This window comes from Notothenia rossii, assembly GCF_949606895.1.
Source record: "Notothenia rossii genome assembly, chromosome: 1".
NCBI classification, from domain to species: Eukaryota; Metazoa; Chordata; class Actinopteri; order Perciformes; family Nototheniidae; genus Notothenia; species Notothenia rossii.
In genome coordinates this window covers 45,204,153-45,229,425 of record NC_136912.1, presented here as the reverse complement: position 1 = coordinate 45,229,425, position 25,273 = coordinate 45,204,153, and the positions used below count along the sequence as shown (strand labels likewise).

Here is a 25,273-nt window from a genome sequence, read left to right as displayed (position 1 = left end):
CCAAACAGAAACCTCTGTATTATCTCCTTTCAGTTAAAACTACTTTTTTTTATCTTACAATACAGAGCTGTGTAAAATATTATTTGTTGACATGGTAAAAAATATCCAGAGGGGTATGCTGGCAATTGTTTTCATATGGATTAATGTTATAGCAGTGACAACATTTTTATTTTGTTCGATGACATGTACAGGCGACAGTCTGTAAGGACTTTACTTTGGAACAGGATGGTCGCTGGTTCAATTCCCCAATTGGACAAAGTGGTATGGACTGGAGCTTTGAGAGCTTTGCCCACTATACTCCTAATACTGGGATTGCCATTAAAACGCAGAGACTAATGCAGATTTCACTTTTAAGGACATTTTTTGTCATTTTAAAAGCAAACTTCATGGTTTTGTTGGCCATATATTTGTGTATTTGTACCATCTGTGTATAAAAAAAGTGTGGAAACTGAATTTCAGTAAAGGTTAATATATACGTAATGAGTGAGCAGGTCCACTTATTTAATCTAAAAAAGACAACTGGTAATACAGTGATGAACAATAAAAGAGTGTTATTAGACTTGCATTAACATACTTTCATCAGTTAGGAACTTAGGTTTATAATTTCTTAAATTATTCAACATATTTTGACACACACACACAGTGTGAAAGTACAGAATTATCTGTACAATAATTATGCATACCTGCTTCACATGTAATCAAAAAAACATTTACACACAGATGGGGGGAAATGGGGGAGTAGTGTTCCAGTCAAAGTATGAAAGGTTTGTTGGCTCAGAAGTACACACACACATTTATAAAACATCAGTAGCCCATAGGAAAGCACCATGTAGTGAAAGTCTGGTGTCTCACTGCAAAGTGTACCAAACTCAAGTGCAAAAATACACAATTTACTTGACATTATTATTAATTATTATTATCACTTAAGTCCCCAAAAACAGGTAAACACACACACACCTTCTATAAAAATGTAGGAAGTAAATCCTAGAAAAGTCCCCTATAGCTGCTATAGAGTCAGAATGAAGAGCAGAGCAGCACGGTGTGTGTGCAGCCACACTGAGCTGGGCTCCACACTGCAGTGTTATCAGCACAGAGGCTGCCATGCAGAACAACATTATTTTCTATTTCTCTTAAACTTCCTCCATAAATGGACGGACAATGATTTACCAAAAGGGGTTAGGGTTAACATGATGTTGTAGTTTTGGCCATATATCTATACTTCTTAAAGTAATTTTGGAGAAGTGTGAACAGGGTGACATCACTATAGTACAATGAAACGAAGGCAGCAGGAGGACTATTCTTTCTTAATGTCACATGTTCACAGATCTCTGTGATCCCTCTGAATACAGATGATAACCACAACTACCAAAAATAAGAGCAAGTTTCAATAAACCATAGTGCAGGTCAAATGAGCCACAAACTTTGATCTGGTGGGTCCCCGTGTGTGGAGGAGCAGAGTGATGTGCCCCCGACTCAGCAGGCCCTGTTGTTAGCACAGCACTAACAACAGGTCAGAGGCTCAGTGTGAGCGTAGCAGCATCTAGTGTGTGTCGCTAACATGTACTGCCAATGCACTCAGAGTTATGTCTGTGCCTCGGGCAGGGAGCGGCTGGACTCACATGGGACTGGTGCCCCCCCCCCTGTCAGTCCATTGGTGCTGCGACACAGCAGAGCTTTGGTTGCCGTGGCGGCTGTTGTCGACGAGGACACACTGACCCCGGTTATGGTACTATTGAGGTTCCGGTAGGGTTGCTGCCGTGGTAACGAAGCCCTTCGGCGGGGGATGGGCACCGCGGCTGTTCCACGGAGGCACACTGAGGGAAAAGTCAGACCCACCAGACAGCATCCTGGACAAGAAATGACCTCATCCGGCTCAGAGGGGCCGCCAGGGTCCGAGGACTGATTGGGCGCTGTGCTGTAACTGTTAGCCCGCCCCCCTCTCCCCCACTGCACCTGCTGACCTATCACGAGGGCGGAGCCGTTGTTGTTGTCCAGTTGCAGCAGAGCAGGCAGGGGGGGTTGGCCGTAGGAGATGGGACGTGGCCAGCCGTTGGTCTGTGTGGAGTCTGCGGACTCAGGAGACTTGGTACAGTCCATGGGTTCGGTCAAACATCGCCTCTCCTCCTCCTCCTCCTCCTCCTCCTCCTCCTCCTCCTCCTCCTCCTCCTCCAGCCGCTCCAGAGACATCATCTCCAGCTCCACAGACAGACCTACATCCTCCTGAAGCAGGTCTCTCCTCTCACGTATCTCTGTCTGCTCCACCTGTAACCTCACACCGGTCTCCCTCCTGTCACCCTCCACCCTGACGTCCTGTTCCTCTTCCTCCTCCCTCCACCCAGTATGTCTCGGTGAGGCTACAGTCCGGCTGAGCTCAGGAGTGCAGGGCAGGGACCGGCATCTCCGGGGCAGCGCTCTGAGGAGGTGGGGGGAGGAGCAGGGGTCCCGCAGGGCAGGTAGGGTGAAGGTCAGCGAGATAACCGACTTGCTGGGAGTATCCAAGAGTTTACAGCGCCCCCCATTCAGGTCCTGCCTGAGGGAGAAGGGGTTGACCCGTGCAGGGGTCCCGAGGAGAGGAGAGCTCAGAGTCGCCGGGGGTAACACGTCCGACTGGCTCCTCGCCAAGCCCTGCCGTCGCTGGCTGCGGTTGCCTGGGTGACAAGGGGAGCTGTGGCGCCGGTAAGGGCTGGCGTCTGCTGACAGTGACTCTGAGGGGGGGGGGGGGGACGACAGAGTGAGAAATTAAGAACAGGTGGTACTACTTTTAAAACAACAACTACAACAAAAGAAAAGAGCAAAAACTGAAATGAACCAAAATATCAACAATGCTGTCATGCTGTTTGCTTTTATATTGTCATACCACTTGTATTCATACACGGAATGCTTTTAATTTGCTGTTAATGAGGTCCAGAGAAGCTGTCTTGGTAAATGTTTAAGATTCTCGGTTCTAGGAGTTATTTTTACCGGTAACAGCAAGCAGATTTAGGGTAGAACTCCCAGGATTCAACAAACGTCTGATGATATTCAGCCTTTTTAAGCTAACTCTTGTGAGTTAAAGCCTCTCTATACCGAGTTCAGAGCACATCAATGACTGCGCGATGATCTCCATGCAGGCAGGGTACTACTTCACGATATGTAAACATTGCAGATCTAAAAATCCTACAGTTTACAGAACAGAACAATGTCTGTAAAACAAGCTCTACTTCACAATGTTAGCTCATATCACTAGGGCTCATGCTTGATAATCTGATTTTGAGAGTCTTTGTAACAAATATCAAATCAAACTTTATTTATATAGCACTTTTCTTAAACAAAGTGTTTCACAAACCAAACATATAGACAATTTACAAAAAATGTAAACAATGCTTTCTTCCCAGGTAACACATACTGTAGCTTTGTGATTTAAGAGAACACTAAATACCAACGCACGACTAAATAAAATAAAAGAAGGATAGTAATAATAATAATAAATAAAGAATAAAATAAGAAAAGATTACAATCCAGTTAGCCAAATCAGATCACTCTTAAGCCCCTTACACACCGAGCCGATTATCGGCGTCGATAGATGTCGATAGATGTCGGGCCCATAGGCGGAGCGTGAGGCTCAGGTTTGGGAAGGCTAAATCACTTTTTTTTAACCTGACGCTGCCCGCCTCCGGCGTCAAAAATCAACTCAGTGAAAGCACCGCCTGCTGACCAATCAGAGCTCAGTGTGCGGAGTTTAAATCTATCAAGTCATATTACAGGTGTAAGGAACTGAGAGGCAGAGTAGTGGGAGGCACCTACATTCCCAATAGGTGGCTCCACACGCTTCCAATTAACAGTACTGGGAGCAGGTGTGGAGACCTCACACCTGGTGCTAATCACTCTCTCAAGGGAGACAAAGCACACAGAGTTGCTCAGTTGTGTGTGGCACATGGAGGGAGCAGGAGACTCCCAGCGTGAGGAAACATCTTGTAAGCTGGTAAGTCGGTTAGCGGCCCGGCTACGTTAGCCTTTTTATAGTTAAAGGTATTTTTGAGTTTAACAGCAATAAAGCCTCTTTTTTGGACTTGAATACTGCCTCTGTCGTGATTGCTACACTACCACTTTTCTCTTTATCTGCCCAGTCCTGTTACACTGGTGGAGAATGCGGGCATAAGGACTCTAGTGGTGGTGCTGCAGTCAGAAAAATGTATGTAATAAGGGAGTTGGTGTGTATTTCTACTGAGCAGCAGACTCTTCAACGGCAGATGATACAGGAGCAGCAGAAACAGAATGCGCTTCTCCATGTGGAGGTCCAAAAATGCCTAACAGCAGCCTCTCCTATCCAGAGGGAAGCAACCGTGCAGCCTAACCCAGGTCTATTCATCCCCAAAATGACGGAGAGTGATGAGATAGAGGCCTACTTAACAACCTTTGAGCGCACAGCTGAAAGAGAGGGCTGGCCAAGGGACTCCTGGGCTGATCTGGTTGGACCATTCCTCCTGGGCCCGGCACAGCAAGCTTACTTCGACCTCCCTCCTGACCAAGCAAAGGATTACGTCGTCTTGAAGAGGGAAATCCTGGCGAGGTATGGCTACAGCTTAGCAGCAAGAGCTCAGCAGTTTGATGACTGGAAATACAAGCCAAAGTTGCCAGCGAGGGCCCAGATGTATGACCTAGGCTGGGTAACCAGAGCATGGCTGACATGCAACCCCGAAAAGTTTAGTGTTTTAGAGAGGATAATGATGGACAAATATATTCGGTCTCTGCCGTATATTCTTGTGATCTTTGACTATGCAACCAGGTACCCGGAGGCCATTCCCTTGAGGAACAGGACAATGAGAGTGATTGCACGGGAGCTGCTTCACCTGTTCAGCCGAGTTGGGATTCCTAAAGAGATGCTAACAGGCCAAGGCACTCCCTTCATATCCAAGATAATGAAGGATCTCTGCAGGCTCTTCAAGGTAAAGCAGCTTCGTACATCTGTCTACCATCCTCAGACAGACAGATTGGTAGAACGCTTTAACAAGACGTTAAAATCCATGTTAAAGAAGTTTGTTGACAAGGATGGTCGTAACTGGGACCAGCTCCTGCCCTATGTCCTGTTTTCAATCAGGGAAGTTCCACAGGCTTCAACCGGAGCTGCTGTATGGCCGACAGCCCAGAGGACTTCTCGACATCGCGAAGGAAGCCTGGGAGGAGCAACCAAGCCCCCATCGGAGCCTGATTGAGCATGTAGAGACGATGCAGACCCATATGAAAGATGTTTGGCCCATGGTCAAAGAGCACATGGCTCAAGCCCAAGAAGCCCAGAGGAAAGTGTATAACAGAGGTGCCCAACCGCGTGAGTTCCTGCCCGGGGATAAAGTGCTTCTCCTGTTCCCCACCACAGAAAACAGATTCCTGGCATCGTGGCAAGGTCCCTATGAAGTGGCAGAGAAGGTGGGACCAGTCAACTACAAGGTACGCCAACCTGGCCGTCGCAAACCATCCCAAATATATCATGTTAACGCACACGCTATTTGTTGTTTGTTTATATCACGCAGTCTGTTCTTCTTCTCTCGGTTATCACGCAGTCTGTCTTCCGGTTGTTGCCTCTTTTGAATGACGAATACACACTACCGCCGCCTGCTGGTAAGGAGGGTTATTGCCACTCACGCATGCGCAGTTCGTACGTGCTGCTTGGCCGTCGGCTGAAGTCTTTGTGGTGTGTTCCAGTGCGACACATGGCCAAGACGCAGGAGACGCGAGGAGACCTGAGGCGACGTGAGCCGACGTTCCGTCGGGACGTGTTCTTTGGTGTCAGTTTGGTGTGTAAGAGGCATTAGAAAGCTGTTTTAACCATACGAACAGTTGTGTAAAAATACGTAACACACATTGAAAGGAGACATTTAAAAGAAAAAACAGTTTGGGGGGTTTACCGAGTGCAAGGGGATTCTCCTTCTCCTCCTCCCTCTCCATGCCCTCCAGTGTGAACACAATGTGAGAGAACGAGGGACGCTGCTGTGCACTCATCTGAAAACAACCACACAAAGACACATTTAGATTACACACACACACAGCCTCCATTACCTTGCAGTGTATGTGTGTGTGTGCGTGTGTGTGTACTTACATTACAGCAGGTGACAGCCAGGCTGAAGAACGCAGCTGGACAATCCCTAACCAGGTTCTCAAATGCATCCACGTCCAGACCAAAGTCCTAAAACACAGACAGTGTCATACACTGATTCCTTAACAACTTGTTGCCAATATGAAATGAAATCACTGAAAACTGTATGGAGTATGGAGATGGTTATGTATAGGGATGTCTCGATCACCTTTTTTTGCTCCCGATCCGATTCCGACCATTTGATTTTGACAATTTGCCGATACCAATTTTTCCCGATCCAATCTTTATCAGGGTGTCCGCGGGGTCTTAAAAAGTATTAAAAGTTGATAAATAAATTTAGCGAAAATTAAGGCTATGAAAAAGTATTAAAAAGTATTAAACGGCATTTTCCAAGGTATTAAGAAGTCCCACAGCAACGAAAACATGAAACACCCTTTAATTTACTGAAACGACATGTCGGGAAACCCCCTCAAGGTGGCCCCAATAGCGCGCCGTAAAATGCTGCTTCTTATTTTAAGTTTCGTTGCCTTGCTCCGCTCTGTGGGGGGGGGGGGTCCCAAGGTGGGTAGACCGGCAGACGCAACGCTCTGGGGGTCCAACGGCTCCGTGTGTAAGCCCTATATGATCATTTTCTGATTACGATGAAATAGCCCGCCTCCCTCTCCCCACGTCTCCTGCTGCTGCTGGGCTGTCAGAAGAGAGGGAGGAAAAGAGAGGCAGGCACCGTTTATTAAATATTATTATACAGAGAACAGAGTCGTTATCAATTTGTTTTAAAGCTCAATAAATAACAAAGAAGACCTCTGATCGGCACTTTTCTAATTTTGTACGGAAGATTTAAACTTTAACGGACATGTTGACCGGCGGAACATTTTTTTAACGGACACTCTGCCGCACGGTTCCCTCGTCCCTTGAAAGAGGCGGAGAGGTGGGTGTTTTTCATCTGCTACCTGAGAGATATACAGCAGGAGAACACACCGTCCACCGCGGAGAATAAACAGAAGGGCAACCATTGCAACCATGCTCCGGGGTCTTCTTCGCTGCTTTTGGTGTATTTTGTGGCGGCAGCAGCGCCACTTACAGGCCTGGCATATGTACTACATCGTTTCCAGCATTTCCAGCGGTCTAGTGTGAACGGACACATTAATGAATCGAATGCGTGTGAACGGAAGACTTTTTTGCGTTTGCGTATGCGTTTTACCGTATGCGTCCTCGTGGGGCCGGGGTCTAAGCCAAACTATATCCGGTCACAGAGATGTGCTATTTTAAAGTAAAGTCAACACATATCGACCCTAATATAGTCTATATTAAGAACGAGAAAAGTCTTAACATATATATTGTTTTTTGTAAACATATGACAAATGTGTGAGGGTGATGACGTCAGAGCATCGTCCTATGTGCCAGGGCTTAGCCCCGGACAGCCCCAGCCCAATTTAACCCCTGGGTATTTGTGAGGGAGCTCCTATATGGCATTACCCCGCTGAAGCTCACCAAAGTTTAATATATTTCAAAGTTTTGTCAATTGTTTTGATTATTGGTCAAATACTGGTTTCTAATGGTTTCTGAGGAGTTTTACTGGAATGAAAGAGCACAGAGTACAGAAGCAACAAAGCAGCATACTGCATTAAACCTGACCTTCACAGAGAGGTTGAAGTTCATGTGGAGAGGAGGCTTCAGTAGTCTGTCTGCACTCTTGAGTTGTGCTATCTTACAATCAATATAGTAAATGTGAGGTAAAGTGTGTCGCCAATGTAACCGGTTAGAAGTCAAAGTTGCGATGAGGTCTTAAAATGTATGGAAAGGGTCTTAAAAAAGGTCTTAAAAGGTATTAAATTTGACCTCAGGATTCCTGCATATACCCTGTTTATGCAATGCATTAAGAGAAAAAAAAGAAAAAAGCATTCAAGTTGTCCCTTAAAGAGCCTGTGACACGATTTCCCCCCGTCATCCAAACCCATCAATTTGAGTAAATATTGTCCCCTTGAAAACCGTTACTGAACTGATTTGGGATATTTGTACTTTGATAACCATTAATCTGCCCTTCAATGTTGACCATTTCCTGGATCTTCTCGGGGGTTCTTCAAGTCCCGCCAAATTATGGGTGACGTCAATGCGGGCACAGCGCTCCAGCTGCACCGTTCAGGATCCCAGCATCTGCATGTAAACGCACGATGGCGCACACAGCAGCAAGCTCAGACAGCGATGACAGTTTAATTTTGAACGTGTCTGAGAGCTCATATGAGGCTGAAGGATCGGTTTATTTTGTATCTGTTAGAAGTTTAGGAACTAGGTGCGTCAATATGGGCGATCATACGGTCATGTAGCCAGTGGTGGACTGGGACTAAAAATCAGCCTGGGACTCTCGACCGGCCCACTTCGGTACAACTCGTAAATTGTCAACGGGGGGAGTGGGGGATGTGCTAGTGACTTATCCGACCGGCTCACTTCGGTACCGGCCCATCGGGATTCGTCTCGATGGCCAGTCCGCCACTGCACCCAGCCCAGCCCACGTAAACTGTCAACGGGGGGAGCCTCGCTGCGGGGAAACGGTGGACCTAGTGTCCAGATCGGAGTGGGAATAATAATAATAATAATAATAATCCGTGCATTTTATCCATTAATTTCCCCAACATTGTGGTAAAAAAAAACACACGTTTAATCCATGTTGGTGTACTACTACAACCGGTGGTGTAGTGGGGATGTTTAACTGGGTGGACGAGGTGGTGGGTGGACGGGAGACACTATGGACGCGCTCGTGAACTGTCAACGGGGGGGGGGCTTGGGGACCTCTGTGTCGCCTGTCAGCGCAACTTACATGATGCCGTTTAGACAATATAATAATAAAGGGCGGTGCCGGCTGTCAGCGATCCGATCCGGCCTTTCTGCGCGAATATCACTCAAATGCGGGACATAGTCTCAATGTGTGGGACGCGGGACAAATAATAAAAATCCTGTGTGTGCAGTCCCGCACAGTGCGGGACACCTGGTCACCCTACACACACAGTTCTGCCCCTCACACACACACACGCTTCAAATCAAGTTGCATAAATGCTTGAGCTACGTTTTTATTATAATTACTGTGATTACTGTGAAATCTGCCTATTATGTTTTCGTCATTATTACAACAAACACACACTTGCAACTGATAACACTGGCAATGATTTTAGATGTATTAGACTATTTAAAAAAGAAATCATGCTTCAAATAAGTGGGGGTACGGCGTACCCCCGCGTCCAACGCCCACTACACCACTGACTGCAACTACAAAAAGCTAAGGTTTGTTTTCTCATCAGGAAATGCAGACCGGCTCAAACAAAAGATTTTTACATCATCATCCTCACGATCATTTAATGTGTCATATGTTCGCCGAATTGACATGAAAGCACTAATAAATGTAGTTTCATCCACTTGAGTTTACAAAATTAATCGATTTGTTTTTATATCACATCCGACGGGAGGAAATTCAGCAGCTCTCACTACCGATTTTTAATCCTAATTTAATCATCATCTTCACCACGATCATTTATGTTTATGTTCGCCGAATTGACATGAAAGCACTGACAAATATGAATATACTGTAGTCAACTTCATTAAAACGTTATCAACGTGCCTAAACTCAGTAATTCACAATTTCTACGCATGACAACACACTTTGTCCGTGTTTGGCTCTCTCGCCGCACAGTGAAGCGTTCCCGCACTTCCGGCTTCCCCTAAAACCTCAAAATTAGTTGAAGGAATTTTCCCGCGATGTTTGAAATTATTGATATTTATTGGAACGGTATCGCTTTTTCTTTTTTAAACTGACGGTTCGAGATTACTAGTAGCCCACTATTTCATTGCACAACAGTTGTTGGGTTCGTGTCACAGGCTCTTTAAGGTTATTTTTTTATTTAAATTGGATATTCTATCGAACATGGATATAGCTGCTTTTTTTCACAGCAGCATTGGATCAGTTCAGTTGTGCAGCATTGGATCAAAACAAAATAAAGCTTATCAGTACTCGTTAGCTTACTGCTACAATTAGACACTGCGCCCTGCCCACTCTGTTGCCAGATTTGAGAGAAATAAGCAACCAGGTCTATGAAAACAAGCCCCAAAGAAGCAACACATACATGATGTTGTGTAATTTGAAACCAAAACTAAGGCCTCAGGATGACTTTAAGACTTGAACATGGTCCTTTTTGTTTTGTAACATTGAATACAACATTTAAAAAAAAAAAATCCCGATCCCCGATTTTTTTCTCCCGATTCCGATCTTTTGAAAATCACGTGATCGGCTCCGATCCCCGATCACATGATTGGATCGGGACATCTCTAGTTATGTATGACAGTATCATCCTAGCATGCATGTTGTTGCTGTTGCTTTAATGCAGTAGCATTAAACTGGCATTAGAAATACAGAAAAACTGCCTATGCAGCTCCTCTCACCGCACACTGAAGTATCCTTTATCTGGATAAACACAGTTTCAATAGTATTTACATCAGAACGATTATCTACTATACCACATAAAAGGAGCACCATGCTTGTGTGTGTGAGGAAGATACATGACAGGTACCTCTGTCCTGGGTAAGAAGTCTGGATCAGCTTCGATGCGGGCGATGATCTCACACAGGATGATGCCGTACGCAAACACATCCACCTGAGCACAGCACAGGAAGGTAGGTCAGGGCATCCTGGACACTCTGAACGTATTATAAAAGTAGCATTTGTGGTAGTCAGTAATATCTTAATAGCTAACTTAAGCCCCCAAAGGTTTTTAAAGGACTAATATGACTAAGGGTGTGTATTATTTAGAACCTCCAGAAAAACGCGATTCTGCGATCGCAGAATTTACCGCATAATCAGCAAAATGGCGCAGATTTTTAAAAGGCCGCATATTTATCAAAAGGCTGCATAATCCCCGCATTTTTCCACACAAAGTTGAGAATAGTTGACTCGTCTTGACGTGACGTCATCAGCTCGCGCATCACAGAATGTAAACAACACTATATAGAGTGAACGTGTGGAGCTCACACGATAGAGAAAACACCAAGATGAAAAAATCTAATCCATCTCATTTACCGACGAACATTTCTACTAAAGACCGGGCAAAAAGTGGGGGGAAACTATTCTGCACCCCGTGCAACTGTGTGTTGGAGCATAAGAGAAAATCGACGGTGACGACCCACTTTGATTCATTCAAACATTCGAAAATGCTTTCTGCTGCTGCGGACAAGAAAGCCAAACAACTCACATTCACCGAGGCATCAACCTCCAAAACCCTTTCGAGGGCTACAAGAAACGAAGTGAGTAGCCTACAAGATTGAAGCTGGTCAGATAACGAACGAGTAAATGAAAACGGAATGAGGCGGAGAAGTGTGTGTGTGTGCGTGTGTGTGTGTGGGGGGGGGGGGGGGGGGGTGTGTGTGTGAGATTAAAAAAGCCCAATTGCTTTTACAATAAATAAACATTGAATGTGTTTAATTGAATAGTAAAGGGGTTTAACGTTAGTGGCAGGTTGTGTGTGAGAGAGAATAAATAAGACAGCCCAATATTTAAAAAAATTGTTTTTCTTTTCCCCTGCATATTTAGCATATTTCCGCATATTTCACCGCATAAAATCACATAAAAACCCCGCATTTGTAATCGCATAATCAAGGATTTTAGCCCGCATAATCAAGGAATTTAGCCCGCATAATCAAGGATTTTTGCCCGCGTTTTTCTGGAGGGTCTAATTATTACTTAAAACTGCTCTGAATCTGCAACGTACTCCAGCGGGTGTGTGTGTGTGTGTGTTCTGGGTTTACCTTCTCATCGTACAGCTCTCCTCTCAGAACTTCAGGTGCCATCCAGTAGGGGGAGCCCACGATGGCCAGAGGCTGCTTCCCCCTTCTATCACTGCAGAGACAGCATGTTTCCTCAACCTCTGCTCAACAGCTGCATGTAGGGCTGTGACCCATTCAGAACACTTTCTATGTTCTCGATGCACTATTTGATATACCAGTGTAACATGTCTGAGCTGAGAGGTCACGTATCCACACTGTGGTCCTCTTCAATTCTTTATTGTTGTAGTGGGTTATATTATATAAGATATTTGACCTTATTATGACAACGGTTTTCACTCGCCAAAATCAGACTAACTCCGGGCGTTATTTAGGCATTTCCATAACAAGCTAAGCTAGATTCAAAGAACTATTGCTTTAAATCGGAGCCTACTTCAGTCTGCCTAGGCTGGTGGCTTTTCAGGAAGTTAAAAGGCTTTTCTAATGAAAAATGTTGAATACATATCATACATTTTTAATAATTCACTAATTAATGATCGGTTATGAAGTCAGAGACGAGTAAAGTTTTGCATCAGAAAGAGTGAGCTTTTTGCTAAAGGTGTGTCTGACCTGTAATCAGGGATCTTCTCTGCCAGGCCGAAGTCTCCCACCACCGCCGTGAACACACCGCCGTCACAGCGCACCAAACAGTTCTGCACACAAACAAAACAGTCACTAAACAGTCACTAAACTCTTGTCTCGCCGTGCGGATAGCTGTATTTGTCCAGAGAAAGAGATAAATAATGTGTTCTGAACTGTGAACGGGTCGTACACTCACTAGAACCTGCACATCGCCCCCCCCCCCCCCCCCGCTGAGGATTGTGAATCATCCAGCAGGAAGGCGTGCATTCATTTGACTGGCCAATACTTCAGATATTTCTCAGAGCCCCCTCACCGCTCTGAATCAGCGAGCTACTGTAAGATTTAACTCGTGGTGCGTTTAATGTTGTGTTTAAACATCTCCTAGCAACAGTTAGTAGCTTCAGTACAGCCTCATGGCAGCCCCCCTCCCCCAGCCCTCCCGCTCCACACTCTGCCTCTCCTCCTGGTTACCTTGGAGGTGAGGTCTCTGTGGAAGATGCCCTTGCTGTGCAGGTAATGCAGCCCCCGGGCGATGTCCAGGGACAGCCCCATCCTGACGGCCCAGGAAAGGTGCAGGTCGCTGTCCAGCAGCTGCTCCAGGCTGCCTCCATTGATGTACTGCAGGGACACATCAGACACAGGTCAGACACCTGGGTGACTGCTGACATCTCTTAGGAACTCACTGATTTGAAACAATTCTCTTGACCTTTATGTTCATGAACCACGGTTATTCTTTGGGTGAGAAATATTATTCTGTGACATAAAACATTCTATTGTAACAAGAAGTATTCTACAGTAAATTGATATATTATACTGTAACATGGCACATTCGGCCGTTGTGTGATACATTCTACAATAATATTAAATATTCTACTGTAATATAATATAATATATATATATATATATATATATACACACAGTGGGGCAAAAAAGTATTTAGTCAGCCACCAATTGTAAAAGTTCTCCCACTTAAAAAGATGAGAGGCCTATTTTCATCCTAGGTATACCTCAACTATGAGAAACACAAAATGAGAAAAAAAAAAATCCAGAAAATCACATTGTCTGACTTTTAAAGACATTTTTTGCAAATGATGGTGGAAAATAAGTATTTGGTCAATAACAAAAGTTCATCTCAATACTTTGTTATATACCCTTTGTTGGCAATGACAGAGGTCAAACGTTTTCTGTAAGTCTTCACAAACACACACAAGGTTTTCACACACTGTTGCTGGTATTTTGGCCCATTCCTCCATGCAGATCTCCTCTAGAGCAGTGATGTTTTGGGGCTGTCGCAGGGCAACACGGACTTTCAACTCCCTCCAAAGATTTTCTATGGGATTGAGATCTGGAGACTGGCTAGGCCACTCCAGGACCTTGAAATGCTTCTTACGAAGCCACTCCTTCGTTGCCCGGGCGGTGTGTTTGGGATCATTGTCATGCTGAAAGACCCAGCCACGTTTCATCTTCAATGCCCTTGCTGATGGAAGGAGGTTGTCACTCAAAATCTCACGATACATGGCCCCATTCATTCTTTCCTTTACACGGATCAGTCGTCCTGGTCCCTTTGCAGGAAAACAGCCCCAAAGCATGATGTTTCCACCCCCATGTTTCACAGTATGGTGTTCTTTGGATGCTTCTCAGCATTCTTTCTCCTCCAAACACGTCGAGTTGAGTTTTTACCAAAAAGTTTTATTTTGGTTTCATCTGACCATATGACATTCTCCCAATCCTCTTCTGGATCATCTAAATGCTCTCTAGCAAACTTCAGATGGGCCTGGACATGTACTGGCTTAAGCAGGGGGACACGTCTGGCACTGCAGGATTTGAGTCCATGGCGGCATAGTGTGTTACTGATGGTAGCCTTTGTTACTTTGGTCCCAGCTCTCTGCAGGTCATTGACTAGGTCCCCCCGTGTGGTTCCGGGATTTTTGCTCACCGTTCTTGTGATCATTTTGACCCCACGGGGTGAGATCTTGCGTGGAGCCCCAGATCGAGGGAGATTATCAGTGGTCTTGTATGTCTTCCATTTTCTAATAGTTGCTCCCACAGTTGATTTCTTCACACCAAGCTGCTTACCTATTGCAGATTCAGTCTTCCCAGCCTGGTGCAGATCTACAATTTAGTTCCTGGTGTCCTTTGACAGCTCTTTGGTCTTGGCCATAGTGGAGTTTGGAGTGTGACTGTTTGAGGTTGTGGACAGGTGTCTTTTATACTGATAACGAGTTCAAACAGGTACCATTAATACAGTTAACAAGTGGAGGACAGAGGAGGCTCTTAAAGAAGTTACAGGCCTGTGAGAGCCAGAAATCTTGTTTGTTTGTCGGTGACCAAATACTTATTTTACCGAGGAATTTACCAATTAATTCATTAAAAATCCTACATTCTGATTTCCTGGATTCTTTCCCCACATTCTGTCTCTCATAGTTGAAGTGTACCTAGGATGAAATTTACAGGCCTCTCTCATCTTTTTAAGTGGGAGAACTTGCACAATTGGTGGCTGACTAAATACTTTTTTGCCCCACTGTATATATATACTGCTACATGAGAAGAGCTAATACAGTATAGAATAGATGGTTTATTATACTTTCATAGGCTAATTGTTGATACAGTAAACAGGGGGAGAGGACGGGTACTGTGTAGTAACCACGGTAACATCTGCACACCATGTACACATCAGCAGTTTGGTACAGCATCATGCATCAGCCATTCTAGCAGCTGCATGTGTGATTGTGTGTGTGTTTGTGTGTGAGTGAATCTAAGAATGAAAGAAAGAGACTCAAAAGGATACAGTAACCATTTTTAAAAGCTCAAGAAATGTGATATTATTAAAGTAGAGAGTGATGTTTTTACCTCCGTCAGAGCGTGGAGCTGACCTTCATGCACACACACCCCGAGAAACCTGAGGACAGAGGCAGGCAGAGGATTTAAAAGACCACACTCTAGTATCAGGGTTAAACAGAGCTGGAAAGTAAAAATGATGCTCAAGGCGTTGAGTGCTTGGACATAGCCTCCTGGAGCCTATGGGTCTGATCATTTAGCACTGCATCATCTCGTTCAGCAACTATGATAGCATGTGTATACATCCTTCACTCATCGTTGGGCTACCCACACACAGCTACTTCTGATGGCTGTCATGGGCTGAGGAGCTCTACTATAGATGTTCCTAGTCCAAATATACTGCTGGTTGCCCCTGGTAACCTGCATTGTCTTTCCGCTCTGGTTTGGGACAGAGTGGTGCTGTGATGACAGTGTTGGTCGGACCACTTATTATAACAGTTATTATTATATTCTTCTTGTTCATTGTTTAAAGCCAAACTGTAATTACAGGCAACACTGAATTCCAAAGACAATTCACAAAGTGTGACTAACTTCACCTAAACAGGAAAAATACATCTATGGAGGTAGATTTGTCTCAATGTGAATTGTGTGAACAGATCAATAATATCATCAGACAACATCAACTTCCACTGCTATGCTGACGACACCCAGGTCTATATCAAAACACAACCCAATACTATCCAAACACTAAACACCTGCCTGGAAGACATCCGCTCCTGGATGACCACCAACTACCTCCAGCTCAACAGCAGCAAGACGGAGGCAATCCTGATAGGCACCACCGACCAGCTTGCCAAGGCCGCCAACATCAGCCCCTCCCTTGATGGTCAGCTCATTCTTCTCTCCTCTGTTGTCACCAACCTCGGTGTAAGGTTTGACCCCACTCTGTCTTTCCAAGCCCATATCAAACACATCACCAACACCTCCTTCTTTCACCTGAAAAACATTTCCCGACTGAAGCCCTCACTCTCAACTGATGACACCAAAAAACTGGTTCATGCACTTGTCTTCTCAAGACTAGATTATTGCAATGCACTCCTCTCCGGTCTCCGAGCCAAATCCATCAACCGCCTGCAACTTGTCCAGAACAGTACAGCAAGAGTTCTCACCGGTACAAAAAGGTCCGCACACATAACCCCCATACTTGCACAACTACACTGGCTCCCAGTCCACTACAGGATCCAGTTTAAGGTTCTGCTCCTCACTTACAAAGCCCTGAATAGACAAAGCCCAAAATACCTCTGTGACCTCATCCGTACCCAGACTAGGCTTGGGCGGTATCATTTTTTTCATACCGTCATACCTTGCTGACATCATACCGTGGTATACGGTATATGACGGTATGACTTGTGTCGACTTGAGTGAGGTGGCGTTCGGCGGCAAATAGATGTTTCGAACGGTATATTATATGTTCGGTGTAAAATGCAGCCCGAGCCGGTAGATGCTCGCAAAGTGCCGCGACGTGCGCGTAAGTGCAAAACAAGGGCTGCATACATGACACATTGTGCAAATGGCACATTTTGAGATCGGATACAGGACGCGTTTGTAGATGTCCGACGTTGTTTCCATAGTGAGCTAAGTTAACAATATATCATCATACATAAACATTTTCCGGGAGTAAATACTTGACTTATTGAATAAAGTTTGCTATATTCACTAACTAGTTTGGCAATATTATTCCGTGCATATGTTAAAAACCTTATTTCCATTTGATTCATTGGATTACTCGCGTGAATGTTTAGCACGTAAATGCTTTCGTTTTTAAAACCGTCCGACCTCGACTACAAAACCATCAACCAGTTGCATAGGATTAAAAAATGTCAACACTCACTTACCCCGTCTTAAACATTCCCAAAGAAGTGCCTCTGTCTCTCGTTGTACTGGATGAAGTCACTGGCGACGAGTAAACCCAAAATAGTCCCAAACAGGCGCAGAGGCATTTTTCTTTTTTACTAGTTGTCCGAGTTCGGGGACGGCAAATGCTGCCGCCATCTTGCTCAGCTCAGCTCTGTGCTGAGCTCTCAGAGCGGGAAAGACGGACTGCCCTCCCCTGCCCTCTGCTGGCGCGTGCTGTGCATTACAACCAATGTCTGTCATCCCTGTCAAAACTCCGTGTCAGTGTAATAGAATGAAACGCATCTGTGATTTGGCGCACAGTCTGTGACGTCACGGTATTGAAAATCATACCGACGGGATTTCGAAATACCCTGGTATACCGTCATACCGCCCAAGCCTAACCCAGACACCTACCCGCTCTCTACGCTCCAGCCGGGCTCCTCTTCTTTACATCCCCCGCACACGTCTCCGGACAATGGGAGACCGAGCCTCTGGAACTCCCTCCCAGATCAGCTGAGATCTGCCCCTTCCACCGAGGTCTTCAAAACTGGCTTTAAGACCCTCTTATTTCGGCAGGCCTTCCAATAAACGTTGAGCATGGTACACCTGGAGTACTGCCATTTTTATCGCTATCTCTGACTTTTATTATTTTTTTTATAATCTCTCTAATTTTATCAATGTCCTTTGTTGTGAAGCTCTTCGAGATTTGTCTTGGCAGATGAGAAGCGCTATATAAATTAAATGTATTATTTATTTATTATTAATAATCCGTGTGAATGTGCGTCATAGAGTGCACCTGGACTCATTCACCCTTCATGGTAACACTGTGTGATGAAGAGAATGAACCTGATCACTGTTTTGAGTGAAAAGACAAGCTACACACATTAATGAGTAGGCACATATAGCTATAACGGAAAAATGACTTTACTTACTGATTTACTTAAATTACAGCATAAACACTTTGTGACCTACCTGAGTATGTTTGGGTGGCAAAGCCTGTTCATGAGCTGCACTTCTCGTAGCATGTTAGCTTTGTTGCTAGCCAGCGTGTTCATCTTGAGCGCCATCACCTGGCCTGTGATCCGGTGCTGCACCTGGAAAACAGCCATATTACATTATATTTCATTTAGCTGACACTGTTATCCCTAACGACTTACAATAAGTGCAGTAAAACATGCAGGTACAAACTCAGAACAGCCAAGTCCATTTGATTCAAATCAACCAAACAACTGTAAGTAAGGGTGCATTCGTTTTTTAAATAAGCTAGACTTATTAGAACTACAGTTTGTGTTGTGTATAGTATGTGAGGATTAATGTCCAAGGTGTATACTGTATACACAATAAGCTATTTAAGTAGGCTAGCAGTTCTCTCCTATTTGCAGATGCATTTTTCTTTATAATTTATAAGCTGATGTTTAGTGTCACAATTTGGCCTAAACTGTTACCGATGCTGACTTTTTTCTTTTTCCTTATTGTGGTAATTTATTCTAATGTGCAAGGGAAACACATAATATTTTTATTTAAAATATTTAATAATTCTGGATAAGCACAAATTCAAAGTCTTTGTAGCCTGCTGTTTAATTACCAACTCATTAAGAACAAGTTCGGTCAGTGGTTAGGTTTTTATGAGAATAAAATAAATAAATAATAGCATACAATGTCCAAGCATTAACATTTTTGATAATGAACACACACTGATCAAGTTAGTTTTAGTTTATGCATTTAAAAAGGCATGAAAAACATAACAAAATAAAGGTGAACAGAGTCTTGGCATTTCCTGTCAACACAAACGGAGCCGGGGATGGATTATATATATATATTTATTTTTTTATTTGAAGTGCCCGGCCAGCGCACATTAAGAACACTGCAGAATTGTGCCTGAACAGTGAAATATAACGGCTTAGAGTGTGGCGCTGCGTTGACACGGCAGACTGAATCAGCAGTAAAACTTCAGAAAAAGTCCCGAAGTTGTGAAACATTTCTCCAAGAGAAGTGATCAGAAGTTGAAAACACTCTCTGGGCTGATGCTAATGTCTAGAAGATGCATCGGCCCATCCCCACCTATTACATCTACTTTTCTCTCCCCACACAAGCATCAGTGTGAAAAACACGATGGAGTCCAGAAGACTGTTTCCCTCTCACAACGTGCTGGAGCTCTGACTCGTGAAGCTGACTGCACAATGAGTGGAGTAATGGCTGCTGTAAACACCTCAACAATAAGTGTTGTGTGCTAAAGTTGATAAAAAATGTATTATTATTAGAAGCATCACAAAAACACTGGTAATGTGCCTCGAAGTCCAGCCAGAGTCTGGACCTGCAAGCTTGTGTGTGTGTGTGTGTGTGTGTGTGTGTGTGTGTGTGTGTGTGTGTGTGTGTGTGTGTGTGTGTGTGTGTGTGTGTGTGTGTGTGTGTGTGTGTGTGTGTGTGTGTGTGTGTGTGTGTGTGTGTGTGTGTATTAATAGTGTAGCACTAATAGGCTTTCTGGATGTCCCATCACTCCTCCTGATCTGCTGCACAAATCCACTGGGCTGTCCTGGGGCGAGGCCCAGCAGCTGGCTCAATAAACTGTTAGCATTTTAAACTGAAGTGTACAACAGTATGAGCATTGATCCATGCTGCATCAGTCAGTGCTGGTTCTGGTCATAAGTTTAAAAAAGCAATAAGTGCAATGTGAAGTGACCTTCCTCTCTTACACAGACACAAACCCCCAAATTGAGGTTTTTCAGCATTTGTATAAATTGGTTCCAACTGTACAATAAATGATTGGCTTTATTAAAGATCTAGACAGAAAAATGTGTAGGATGCCAGAAGATTCATTGATATTTGTTGGTAGTAATTTAAACGTGAGGGTGTTATCTGTAAGTCAATAAATCAACTCATGTATTTTTATCGGTGGGGTTATTACTTTTTTCTGCAATATACTGGTGAAGTAATAACGTATAGGGCTGCTTTGAAAGTTTAAAATATTGCTGAAAATATTATCTGTGGTCAGCACATTCTCATATTATATCTTATATAAAATGAATCCCGACTTATGATTATGTTTGAACGCAAACAACAGAAGTATAAAGCTAACTGTTAGGGAAATAATTCTCCTGGACTCCTAGATACCTAACCTTTTTGCCCTTTGACGTGTATGACCAACCCTGACGTCTGTTATCTCCTTTAAGGAAATGGGCTGCTTCAGCCATAATGTTGTTGTTCCCATTCTATGACCGGGCAACCCTAGGTCACAGATGGTTTATTGTTGTGGGTACACTGGGACACTTCCTTCTCGGTGTTTGTGGTCTCCAAGGTGTGAAATCTTCGAGGCCATAAGTGCCAGACGCAAGTAACTCAGTGTTCCCAGCTGTTTAGGCTATCTTCTCAAATATGTTGATTACTCTCTGTGAAACCAGTTAAATGGGCTAAGGAGAGAGAGGCGCTCCAGAATTGATGTGGCAACTCTCCCGTGCAGTCAGACCGTGGCTGCTGTGACTTGTGATGTGAATCCTCCGGCCGAACCTCCTAAATAAACCATCAGTGTTTGACATCAAAGCTCCTGCTCATCCCGTTTCTCCTTCATGAGTCGGTGACTCCCAATGCATTGCTACACAGAAGTTTCCCCCACACTAACGATAGGAAATAAACAAACTACATCACAGTCACATGACTTTACGTCACCATCGCTAAGCTAAAGGCGGCTAATGTTCTGCATGTTGTGGTTATTTGTTTCATTCAGTCACTCGTGAGCAGCCGACACTTCAGACATTTAGCAGTGCGTTATTTACTTATGTTTTTTTTGTCATAAAACAAAATGGGAAAATCTCTTCAGCTTGTGTTACCACAGACCTTATTTCAGGAATTTAACCAAATCACACGGAAAAACCATTGACTTAGAGAAGAGGGACCTAGAAGTAATAAATGCTAACTCATTTCTGGGTTTGAAGATTCATTCATTCACCACTCAATTCTGTAAATACTTCCATATGTTTGGATAACCAGAAAACAACCTTGTGTCCTGTCCTGCAGTCCTACAGTCACCTGGTCTGAAAACAGTCTGCTCCTACCCTAAGATTTTGACCAAATGTCCATGAAATGCTACTACTCTACTACCTTCAGAGGCAAATGTTGTACTTTTGACTCCACTACATTTATTTTAAGACTCACAGTTACTGGTTACTCAGTACATGAAAACACACACGCTGATATGGTATACTGCAGTACTGTAGTACTGATCTACAAAGTATTTTACGTATCTAAGTTGATCCAAATTCACCAACTGCAATACTAAAATGCTCTTATATGTATAAAAACAGGATAGCACATTAACCATAATCCATTCTGCATAATAAGTACTTTCCCTTTTGAAACTGAAGTACATTTATCTGATAATACTTCTGCACCTATTTTATTCTGAAAAGGGTCATTGTACTGAATCAGTACTTTTACTTGTTGAACTTGAAGTATATTGTGATGCAAATACTTTGGTACCTCCACTTAAGTGTTGAAATCAGGACTTAAATCAGGACTTTTAATCATAACATGACAGAGGTCAGGTAGTCAAGATGATAAAAAGATGGACATGTTCCATTTGTAACATTTTAAATAAAGGCTTTCTCTGTGCAGCTCTTCTGTATCAAACTCATCGGTGAGACAGGTGGCTGGAGGTGGAACATGCTGTCAGCACAGTGATGATCACATGAAGCAGATAGATCTCTCAGGCTTCATGTTTGACTTGACTTGATTTCAAAGAGCAAAACAGATATTAAAAAGGAAATTATGACCTATTTCACTTTCTAACAAAAACAGTAGGAAAACCAAAATAAAAGGAGTGTTAGTTGATGTAAATGGGATTTATTTATTTGTAGGAAATTAGGTATAGAGAACCTAACCAAACCCTTAAACAGCAATGTCCTCTATAGCTGCTTTCTCTTTTCCTGGGTGGGAGTGTGTAAAGATTTATTTTCAGATAAGAGTGGAGGAACAGCTGGAAAACATTTTGTAGAATCCCTCACCCGAGCAACATTTCAAATACTACTGTACAGGCCAGTACAGCACCATCAATCAATTATATGTTTTTTATAATAATAGGCCTATTGGATTATTCTTTTATTTATAAATGTTTTGCTTAGCAGTTTTTAAATTCATGTTGTTTTATTTTCTCTTTCAAGTCTAACATAAAATCCATGAAATGTTCCAGGCTGTCCAGATGCAGATATTTGCTGCCACTGACTGATTTTCTTTTAATCAATGTACCGGTACTCAAATCTGAAGTTTTAAACACTGACTGAGGGCGATCTCTCATAATTCACATTTAGTGAATGTTCCGAGCCTACAAACGGTGTTCTAAAGACCCTCACACACCATCATCGCTTAAAAATGTAAGAATAATCGTTCCTTTTATATTTTGAATTATAGCACAATTGCAATATCAGTAAAAAAAAAGAAAATGAAAGTTTTCTCTCCATGCCCTTATGAATGAATGCATACCATTTACTGTGTATTATTTATGTAAAAAATGTAACTAAAGTGCTATAAAATGTGCATTATCGAACAGGTTTTAAAAGATTATTTCTAAATTCCAGGACCCAGACTGTCAAAATGACAAAGATGGACACCTTTTGGACTGTGTTGGTCAGAGGTGGGGAGGGGCACCTCCACTCTTCTGCTGTCACAGAGGAAGAATCGTAGCTGTGCTCCCTTTCTACAAAAAAACTGCCCTGGGTATTTTAAGGCCAATATCATGGCTTTTAGTTGTTCAGACAAACTATTTAAAGAGCTCTATGAGCTCAGGACAGGCTGGATTATCACAGGTAAAGTTCACACTGTCAGCTGCAGGAAGTGGAACACTCTTGACTTCAGTGATTGATTGACATTTAGCGCAGTGACGATAAACCACGATTTCCCCTCTGACAGCTGTTACAACACATACCTTAAAGACCTCAGAGAAGAAGCCTGATCCGATCTTCTCACAGAAGAAGTCGTCGATGCGGGCCAGACTGGACACGGCGCTCCGCAGGGCTCGGTACGATGATGGCCTGATGCGGTTTTGAGCGTGGATACTGTGGAGGGGGGGCTCATCCGGGCTGCCATAGCCCTCCTCGGGGTCACAGAAGCAGCATTCAGCATGGTAGTCCATGATGCTGGAGGACCACCACCCTCTCTACAGGTGCTCTGTTCCCACAGATGAACCAACGTTTTTTTTAGATAGCAGTAGTCCTACGACACGAGGGGAAGGGGGGTCCCACCATCATGATGTCACAATGATCAAGGCTATGATGTGATAACCTGACAAGATATATTTCACACAATACTGCGCCTTATTAGACAAATATAGAACACATATTATCTATATTTGTTCTTTTGAGATCCACAGATTCCATTCTCATTCAACTCATGTGAGGTAAAGAGTTCAGTCATCAGGATTCAAAACCCCCCTCCCGGGCTTCTGTGTGGCTCACTGTGCCCCCCCAGGAGTGACAGAGAAAGTCTCACGATGAAGTCACTTCATTACTCCTCGTCACCGAGGTTTTAGAAACTCCTGCAGCCCTTGAACGTGGCCTCAGCGTGCCGGTGCATGGGTGGGCTGGGTCCCTCCAGCATCCCGTTAATGGAGGAGAGATGACGGAAGCGGCACGGTACCTGGAGAGGGAGGGCTGGTAGGGCCAAGCCACAATAATGCACAGGTCCCTGTGGAAGAATTGGGAGAATATAAGATGACACAATAAACTGTAGCCAACCTGCCGTTATAACACAGGACTGGACATATGGCACAGAGCAGGCACGTGCACATATAGACATCAAAGTGGGCTTGAGCCCCTGCCCTTTTTATTCCTCCAGAGAAAGTGCCCTTTTTATGGGGTGCTTTTTTTTTCTTCCAATAAATCAATATATATATATATATATATATATATATTAGGGCCGGGACTTTAACGCGTTAATTAAGATGAATTAATTACACAAAAATTAACGCATTTTAATCGCACTTATTTTTGCACCGCGGAACGTTTCTCACTGGATGAGTTTCAGGGGTACCGATTATACTGGAGCACCAACTAACGTTCATGACTTCAGACAACAACAAACCACAGTGAACAATAGTCAAACATGAACGAAGAAGCTGATGAGACCGCTTTGGTTGGCCCCGTGGATGGGAGATTTTGTTTTAAAAAACGGACGGATGGAAGCGTCAATAAGAGCACGGTTGTTTGCAAATTATGCAAAAAGGAATTTGCATATCACCGCAGCACATCAAGCCTCAAGTATCACCTCAATGCAAAACATATAGCAGCTAGCGTGGAAGCTAGCGTGGACGTTAGCCCGACTCGGAGTACAAGGACCCACACCCAATTCGCGTTGATCAAACAGTGGCCTATGCAACAGAGAGATTTTATTTTTCATCAGGATATTGGAAGAATAGGAGGGATTGAGGTCAATCACTGGCACTTTTTTATTTTATTTTAAATGGTACACTTTATGTTGAACTATTTATTATGTTGTTGGTGCAACTGGCACTTTATGTTGAACTGTTTATTGTTTTGGCCAAGGTTATTGAGAGAGTTGGACTGAAATTGATTAGATTTTTTAAATCAACTGTTGGTAAATCAACAACGTCTGTTATGGCCTCTGAAGCAACAGAGAGATGTTTTCTAATAGTCAGGGTTTCCAATGTTCTGAATATACTTGAAAGTATTGTGTTTTACTTAAAAAACAAAGTGTTATAGTTTACAGAAGGTCTACCTACCTATAGGCTACCTGAATCTCTGAAATGTACTATATTCCTAAATATGCTATTGCTACACTTTATGGCAAAAATTGCACTTTTCTGTTGGTCTTGGTTAAGTACCACCTTGAAAAAAATAAACAACGTTTTGTTGCTTAAGCTTATGTATTCAGTCATTGTTCAATGGTATACTAAAATCCATGTGAAAAAAATTGCTTTTCACTGTTCTCAGGTCAAATATTTATATGTGATTAAAAATGCGATTAATTTCGATTAATTAATTACAAAGCCTCTAATTAATTAGATTCATTTTTTTAATCGAGTCCCGGCCCTAATATATATATATATATCTACTGCTGTTTGCGCACAGTTTCCCTCTCCAAAAATATATTGATTGAATACAAAATAAAAATATTAGGTCGGGAGAAGACAGTAAAGTT

General features: G+C 43.4%; 1 protein-coding gene across 3 annotated transcripts; it reads right to left on the bottom strand.

Moving 5' to 3' along the window:
• Window positions 1-125: 125 nt before the first annotated feature.
• On the bottom strand, window positions 126-23,250 carry LOC307013916 (dual specificity testis-specific protein kinase 2-like). Of its 3 annotated transcripts, XM_079641530.1 has the most exons (10): window positions 23,043-23,250; window positions 18,101-18,222; window positions 15,305-15,353; window positions 12,926-13,072; window positions 12,443-12,525; window positions 11,858-11,948; window positions 10,627-10,710; window positions 6,074-6,160; window positions 5,883-5,976; window positions 126-2,705 (listed from the first exon to the last, which is right to left on the bottom strand). In XM_079641530.1, exons 1-10 carry the CDS (start codon window positions 23,247-23,249, stop codon window positions 1,582-1,584), a joined length of 2,088 nt encoding a protein of 695 aa, XP_079497656.1. In that variant the 5' UTR covers window position 23,250; the 3' UTR covers window positions 126-1,581. The 3 variants fall into 3 exon arrangements, with proteins under 3 accessions (XP_079497656.1, XP_079497657.1, XP_079497658.1); XM_079641531.1 differs by lacking the exon at window positions 18,101-18,222; XM_079641532.1 differs by lacking the exons at window positions 18,101-18,222; window positions 23,043-23,250 and adding an exon at window positions 17,128-18,033.
• Between the last annotated feature and the right edge of the window lie 2,023 nt (window positions 23,251-25,273).

Coding starts and splice junctions, on each gene's coding strand:
- LOC307013916 (XM_079641530.1), bottom strand. CDS start 23,249: ATGGACTACCATGCTGAATGCTGCTTCTGTGACCCCGAGGAGGGCTAT. Junction 10,711..11,857: donor GAGAGCTGTACGATGAGAAG/GTAAACCCAGAA, acceptor TGCTGTGCTCAG/GTGGATGTGTTTGCGTACGG. Junction 2,706..5,882: donor GGAGAATCCCCTTGCACTCG/GTAAACCCCCCA, acceptor CCCCCCCCTCAG/AGTCACTGTCAGCAGACGCC.